The following is an 8,200-nucleotide window of genomic DNA, read 5'->3' on the forward strand; positions in this document are numbered from 1 at the left end:
ATCAGTGACAACTGATTAACATTACTTCATAGTCCTGTTAAACTTTTTCTAAAATTAATTTGTCTGAAATTCACTCAGACCATGGGGAATGGATACCCTTTAAATAATTTTCAGTATCTATTCCGATTTTGTGGTTTAGACAAAAATATAACCATGAAAATGTACTACATAAAACTTTGTATTTTACCATTGTTATAGACACATTTGTCTGACTTTACAATTATGACCAATATAATGTGGCAATTATTTTTTATATATAAAATATAAAATATTTTCATGAACCTACTAGGTCATAGGTATATGAGGTACTCAAGCTAATCTTAATGTTAAACTAGGGTGAACTTTAACTTCTACAGAGTGTGCTCTCACACTACTACAACAGCATTATACTTAAATGTTATATAACGACAGAAAGAAAGGTTTTGGGTCTAAGAAAATGATTGAATTACGTGAGCAGGACTCCCAGTCTGTTGAAGCTTGCTAACTGCTATTCCAGCGTAGTGCGGTGCCACACTCAACAGATCGGTGGCATTGGAGAAACTGTCGATGTAATAGGAATTATTGACCAGGTCTGTCCATTCAACACTTGATGAGGAACCTAAAAGTTATCCACAAAACTATCACTAGAATTTTTACTTCTACAGTAAAACACACTTATAGTGAAGGGCTGGGGACAAAAAACTCAAATTCATTATAAACTTAACTTATTATATCAAACATAAATTAAAACTACAGGGGATGAAAATCACTTTTACTATATGCATGAATTCATTATAAGCGTGTTTGCTGTAACTGTGTTTTACTGTATTTGGCATCACATCAATTATAAGTCAATGTTGGATCTGACTAGGTGCAAAAGTCCCAAGTTTCCCTAACAAACAATTACATGCATATAATACAATGAAAGAAAAAGTGAGCAAGTTTACATACCCACTCCAACATTGATTGACAACGCCTCACATGATGAGTGTTAATAATATGCATTACTGCAAGAACAGGACAGACAGGCTCAAAATTCTAAGTTTAAAAGGGACATAACTCCAAGAAAAATGATTGAATCAGAATTTCCTGGGAAAATGCATATCTACACAGTATGTCCTTATTAACTACAAAGTTTTAAAAAAAATTCTGTTGAGCGGTCTCAAAGGAGTTGCGCTGACAAGATCAGGACAGACGGGCTCAAAATTATAAGTTCTAACGGGGCATTAACTCCCAGAAAAATTATTGAATCATAATTTCCTGGAAATATGCACATCTACACAAATGTCCTTATTAACTACAAAAATTCAAGAAATTCTGTTGAGCGATCTCAGAGAATTTGCATTGACGAAAAGGACAGACAGGCTCGAAATTCAAAGTTTAAAAGAGGCATAACTCCCATAAAAATTATTGAATCAGAATTTCCTGGGAATATGTACTTCTAAACAGTGTGTCCTTATAAACTAAAAAGTTCCATGAAATTCTGTAGAGTGGTCTCAGAGGAATTGCACTGACAAGCTAGGGACTAACTGACAGACGGTCTGACAGACCAAACATGTCAAAAACATTATACCCTCCGCAACTTCGTTGTGTGGAGTATAATAATAGCTTGAAGTTCATATGACAAAGTCTGTACATGAAACAAGTGTCTTTTAGGAAATGGCATCTCACAACTGGGAAATTAAAGACGCAGTATTAAGTCTTCCCCGGAAGACATGTGTCGCCTGCTAGTTCATTCTATATGTAATATATCACGTATAATGTTGAAAAAGTAATTCTAAGTCCCGGAAAACAGGAAGTTGATAAGCGACAGATTCGAAAATGTCTTACACAATACAGTTGGCCACACTGATGCTCTGTGCCAAATATCAGGGAGTTGCCCCATGTGGTTCTTGAGAAAAGTGTGACAGAAATTTTTTTGCTGTAAAAAATTCTAAGTCCCGGCAAACAGGAAGTTGATAAGCGACAGATTCGAAAATGTCTTACACAATACAGTTGGCCACACTGATGCTCTGTGCCAAATATCAGGGAGTTGCCCCATGTGGTTCTTGAGAAAACTGTGACAGAAATTTTTTGTGACGACGCCAGACGACGACGCAGGACGACGCAAGACGATGGATAGTGATCCCTATATGTCGCCACTGCGTGTAACGCAGGCGACACAATAACAAATGCTAAAAGCAGAAAATGTCTATTGGCACCTGGAGATTACACAAATCTATAAAACTAACATCAAATTAAATTACATAAATTGCATGTAGTAAACGACTAACCATCAGAATTTCCCAGCAATAGATCGGGAACTGTTGGTGGTGAGACCTTTAGTCTGGCATACGCTGCCAAACCTACCAGGTTCAGGGCTGACGGTGTATTATTGTTGGTTGTATCGCTTGCTGTTTTATTTACAACCAGACCAACTATAACAAAAATGACTGGAAGCACGAGGGAAAGGATCAAATTTGCTTTGCTGCGAAAATTGATCGTTGCCCACATTTTCACCATCGCTTTGAACTGCCGCATGGCAAGATTTTCTGTTTGTTTTTCCATGTCCAGGAGATCTGTATCTATGGTAACCATGGTGTTGTTGATGTCTGTGACAGTAAGGGGGCTAATTCTGTTCTTGTTGAAATGACCATTATCAGTGTCGTTGATAGAGGTAGATTCTTTCAGTTCTTGTAGATTCACAGTCGTGTCATCCTCCTCTGAAATAATTGTGTTCCTTGTGTAAATGTTATTCTTAAGAAATCATTACCTGCACATTAACGCTGACTATTCCCTGACAACAGGCTGTATTTTAAAAATGTATCACAAGTATTCATCAATGCACCTACCCAAGCACAATGCTTGCAGCAGTCATGTCAGACGCACACTTGATACAGCAAAATTCCTTCCTTTTCTTCATCTTACAGAAACATATTTTGTGGGATCACTAATTTTTTCAAATTCTGAGAAAATTCAGTTTCTATTATTTAATCTTGTACTTCAGTTTTCCTCTTTTCATGGGGGATAGAAATTTCTCTGTATGCCAATATCACTAAAACAACAAAACTTAAATCCCCAACAAATAATAATGCTAATTGATGTTCTGCATGCTAGTTAGTAATGATGTTGTTTTATACAGTCAACTCTCGATAAACCGCCACCTTTTGTTCTTTTGAATTTATGGCGTTATAACGAATTTGGCGATAAATTGAATTTCCGCCATCTTGGGGAGAAATAGTTATTTTTCTTGTATATGTAAGAGTTATCTTTCCTTTACGCACAAACTTAAAAAAATATCTCATAATTATTTTTCCAAATTTTCCAGCATGATTAAAATAGTTTTATCAATAATAAGGCTTCATTTCAAAACAATACACATACAAGACACATATACACAGTATGTTTCAAGTTACTTTTAAACCATGTCCGGAGTCGGTATTTAGCGCAACGCATGGCTGTTTCCTGGTAGGTGAGCCGTCATTAACTGAACGAAGATCAACAAGTATTTCACCCTTTGCAGCCAAAATATCACCCTTTGTCTTCCTTTTTATGAACTTTTCCCATAAAATAGTAGAATAATTGGAGATTTCCTGTTGTGTACATTTTGGTTTGCAATAATTTGTTTGTTTTTTTAGAAATTCAACAGAAACCTTTTTTGTGGCGAAGCCATAAGCAAAACTGAAACATTTTTCGATGAGGTAAAAACAACAAGACTACAGTTCATATCAAGTATTTATCTTGTTTATTTAATACTGGGTTCCCTCTGCCCAGGTGTATGCCGGAGATCAATAATGACCAATTTCCCACATCATTGATCATGTGTACCCATGGCAGTTTATCGAGATAATTAACACTTTGATATAGACTTTTGTACTAAAAATACCATGGCAAATGGCGATAGCAAATTTGGCGTTATAACGAGAATTTTAAGTAATTGGAAAAACGTTCTTAGAAAAATGCGGCGTTATTACAAAAATGTCGATGAATTGAGTGGCGATAATTCGAGAATTATCTGTAGTTTGTAACTCATTACTCTGGCTGTATACCAACATTGTGAAGAAAAGGTGAAGAAAACCATGATCAATTTCTTAAATACCAATATACCAACAACAAAAAATAAACAAATAAAATAAAAAACATAAAAATTAAACTGTCACAATTCTATATTCCTTGCTCAAAATAAAATGCCTCAAAAATTATGTGGTCTGACATCTGTTGCTGATTAAATCTTTCTACTCACCATCCAGTGGTGCTGAGAATACTGTTACAATACATTAAGAATTTACCTAGCTTCATAAAGACCTCCTCCAGTGATGTCATCGACACTCCATAGGACTTGATACCGAGAGATTCAGCTTTGCTAGAAACTCCGGTGGATCTTTCTAACTCACTGAACAGACCTGAATAGATACACACGTAAGAGTGAAATGAAATTAGAAATGCATGGTTGCATTATATATAGAATTTAATCATATTAAAATATAATTATGAAAATATGGATACATTTTATGTTTTACTTGATCTTTGTGCTTTTGTTTTTTATTACTTGTACAATAACGATCACTGTCATTTTTCTTTTAATATTTTTACACACACTTAAGGTAGCTCCATCCTCATGTCACTTATCAATATTAATGGTTAAAAGTGGAAAAACTTTATTAATTTCCACTCAATATAGTTTAATTCAATTAATAACCAAAGAAAATGTATATGTTGCCACCTTTATAAAGATGTCAGACATACAAAAACAGAAGTATATCAACATTAGAAAACACACATTTTCGTTAAACAGAATAATAAAAATAGATAAAAACTTGTTGAAATGACAAAATTTAAATATCAACAGTTTTAAAAGAACTGCTAATTCATAAATATGTATAGATTAATCATGGATATTAGGGAAACCAATGTATAATAGACATCCAGTTGAGGAAATTCCAGCACACGAGTTATTGCCCTTGACAACATTTTTAAAATCATAAATAATTGATTATCTATGGAAAATATAAACTTTTTCAGTATTAAGAGTATACCAGATTTTTTATTATATGCAGTGAATAATATTCCTCAAAAAGATATATTTCTATCATGCGCAAAGTTTAATTTATTAAGATTTTTGCAAAAACCTATGACGTCACATGAGGATCGATCAACCTTAAACATGCACAAAAAAACACAAATTACTATTCACATTCACTCAGTATTATTTTTAACAATTATTTCTACCTACCTCTAGATTTGAAAAAAAATATTTTCTACAGAGTAGGATAAATGCTTAAATATTCTTGTACGTGATTTCTCTAATTTTCTTGTTTAACATAATGAGTATACTGCATTCCTATATATTGTACGTCCTACCTGAGAACTGGCTGACTTTGTCAAGGGGAAGTGTATAAGACAGCTCCTTGCCATGAACTCGAGTAAACTCTGCCCCCTCCACATGACCCCTCACAAACTCTGTGACCTCGCCTTCCTTACAATTTGGTTCCACAACCATACTTTCAAAAGGATTTATAAATAATTTAGTTGATACTGAAATTCATGCTTATGTACATACTACAGTTTTCTAAATTTCAATCCTTAAATCAAAGTTTAAAAGGCTAAGACCTAATCGAGGACAAAATTATATTTTGATTTGCAACACTTAACTCCATAGTGAGGTAATGGTGAAAGTATTTAACATCAATACTATAGCATTTGTAGAACAGCACATATCTCATGTTACAGCAAATTCAACACCTTATTTCTCTTGCAAGCACGTGTTGAAAATCTGCAATACTCTGGAGCTTATTTCTTTAGAAAATCATCAAATACTGCACAAGTGAGTATCTGTGTTGTAGGTTTTTATTGTGGGGTGATGATTTTGGCTCATTTTAGTAGTTTGGTATCATGCACTCTTCTGCTTGGGAGGTAAATAAACTACTGGGTTTTTTTAAGTTGGAAGTTTCTGGCAACAAAAACACATTTTACAAATCAGTAATTAACACTACCCTGCTTATCAATTTTTATATTTTGGAACTCCATATTCACCAAAATACAATGTATATTCTGCTAGAATTATTTACTGTATGTCAGTGTATAAGCTAAAAAAAAGTCACCAAAATTTACACCCGTGGAAGAAACCATTATAAGGTACCTAGTTCATGACAACCGGCTTCAAAGCCAAGTGCTTTACTCTGAATAACTTTTATTCGATATCGATTAGCGATAAACTACCGTACGCATCACAAATGCGTCCTGCTTTGTGGCATTATTTGCTATTAAATATCAAGGTTCATAATTTTTTCAAATGAGGTCAACAAAGCCCAAACTCAAACTTGATCTGTAACCCATTGATAAAATTCATGTATAATTCTAAAATCAATAGCTGCAAGAATAGCCTTAAAAAGTATGGAAAACTTTCAAATATGTAAAATTTGCCAAGTTCAAGGTACGTAACTCTTTCAATAAAAGGTCAGTAAAGCCTAAATGGACACTCTTTTTTTTATTTGTCAGTTGATATGTAACTCATTGATGGTTGGAAAACTCAAATCCCTGGAATTAGCCAAGTTCAAGGCCAGCAACTCTTTCAAACAAATGGACATACATAGTGCAGGTGAGCTGAAAATCAGCATTATCTTTTAAAGTCATAATGAATAAAAACATTTTGGCCTGACAGATGGACAGACAAACGTGTTCATTTCCAATGATAAGTTAACCGGAGGAATGAACAGACAACTGAGGAGACACACTATCAAATATGCATGAAAATGTTTATCAGATTATATACGTACTTCAGATGATATCCAATACCAAATCTGCTCTTCAAGAACAAGGAGGAACCACAGCACCTGAGCTTTCCTTTACTTATGAATGCTTTCCTATCTGTGAAATACCACATAATCTCAATAGAAATCTGCTACACATGTTCAAATTTGTGTGAGGTTAAAAATTTATATGAACATTGACAGTTGACATTGCTTTACCAGCCAAAATGTCTGCCTCGTCCATAAAATGAGTGGTCAAGAGAATCAATCGGCCCTTCTTTTTCTCCTTTAGGACATTCCACAAGTGTCGCCTGGAATATGGATCCATGCCAGCTGTGGGCTCATCCAAATAAATAATCTAGGAGAGAAATAGCATGACATTATCTCCTCCCAATAAATATTCTAGGAGCTATATAGCAACATTACCTCACCAACAGTATCAAAGGTAAGGGTGTCATCTGAAGAGATGATATGCCCTCATAGTGTTTCCCTAATAAATGTATTTGTCGTTTTATATTCTAACTACATGTATAACAATGTTGCTCTACAACATGAAATAGGTCAGACTTTATTGTTTCCTTATACAAGATCGAGTTTTCCACTACTAGTGGGCTACACGAAATTTAATGTTTTAAGGTGTATTTGGTTTTAATACATCACCTCTCATTAAGGAGGTATGCTACACCAGAGACATTTGATGTAGATGAAAAGTGTAGGATATGTACAAAAATATTTTGAATTTGAAAATTTTAAAATTTACTTTATTTTGTCAAAAAATACAGTTTTAGTAGAAGGTAATCTGAAAAAAATTTAAAACCCCTGCTGGACTCGAACCTGCGACCTACAGTTCAGCAGTCGGTATTCTAACCTACTGAGCTACTCGGCTAGGTATTTAAATGGAAAAGGAAAAGTCAAATATTGCTGATATCGATTTTGTCATCCATGTTTTTAAAGGAAGTCAGCCATTATGACGATGTAGAGTACTACCTTAATGAGATCAATTCACCTTGGGGTCCCCAACGATTGCTATGGCAACTGAGAGCTTCCTCATTTGTCCCCCACTGAGATCTTTGGCAAATGTGTCCTTCTGGTCCTCCAGCCCCACATCTTTAATTGTTTGATCAATCTGAAATGTCAGTGATACACAGGTACAATACTGTATTTCCTACTGTCATGCACGCTGACTAAAAGTTCGAGATCAAAAGCTCAAATTAAATTCACATTAAATATGATGAATATTGAAACTAAGTGATTAACAAGTAAAAACATACAAGTATAAATAACACTATGTATACCTTTCCTATTGTTTATTAAAAATTGAAAAGTGTACATTAAAACTATTTTAAACTGTTCATTAAAATGTAATATTATTACATGGTTTTAACAGTCACTAGTCTCTTTCCACCAAAGTGTAATCGATGTTGGATGACAGAAACTTACGGTAGTTTTTACAACCCCCCTCCCTCCACCTCATTATTTGAATTTAGATTTTT

General features: G+C 34.2%; 1 protein-coding gene across 4 annotated transcripts in view; it reads right to left on the minus strand.

Moving 5' to 3' along the window:
- The window catches only part of LOC125669542 (cholesterol transporter ABCA5-like), a 62,907-nt gene that overhangs the window by 18,921 nt on the left and 35,786 nt on the right, over positions 1–8,200 (minus strand). For all 4 annotated transcript variants that reach the window (XM_056163395.1, XM_056163394.1, XM_056163393.1 and 1 more), the window contains 7 exons: positions 7,714–7,833; positions 6,927–7,065; positions 6,735–6,825; positions 5,320–5,459; positions 4,248–4,361; positions 2,253–2,681; positions 450–598 (listed from right to left, as the gene is read on the minus strand). In XM_056163395.1, coding sequence (XP_056019370.1) covers positions 450–598; positions 2,253–2,681; positions 4,248–4,361; positions 5,320–5,459; positions 6,735–6,825; positions 6,927–7,065; positions 7,714–7,833 — 1,182 coding nt within the window. The remainder of the gene's footprint in view (positions 1–449; positions 599–2,252; positions 2,682–4,247; positions 4,362–5,319; positions 5,460–6,734; positions 6,826–6,926; positions 7,066–7,713; positions 7,834–8,200) is intronic.

The sequence above is a fragment of the Ostrea edulis genome, chromosome 4, assembly GCF_947568905.1.
Source record: "Ostrea edulis chromosome 4, xbOstEdul1.1, whole genome shotgun sequence".
NCBI lineage: Eukaryota > Metazoa > Mollusca > Bivalvia > Ostreida > Ostreidae > Ostrea > Ostrea edulis.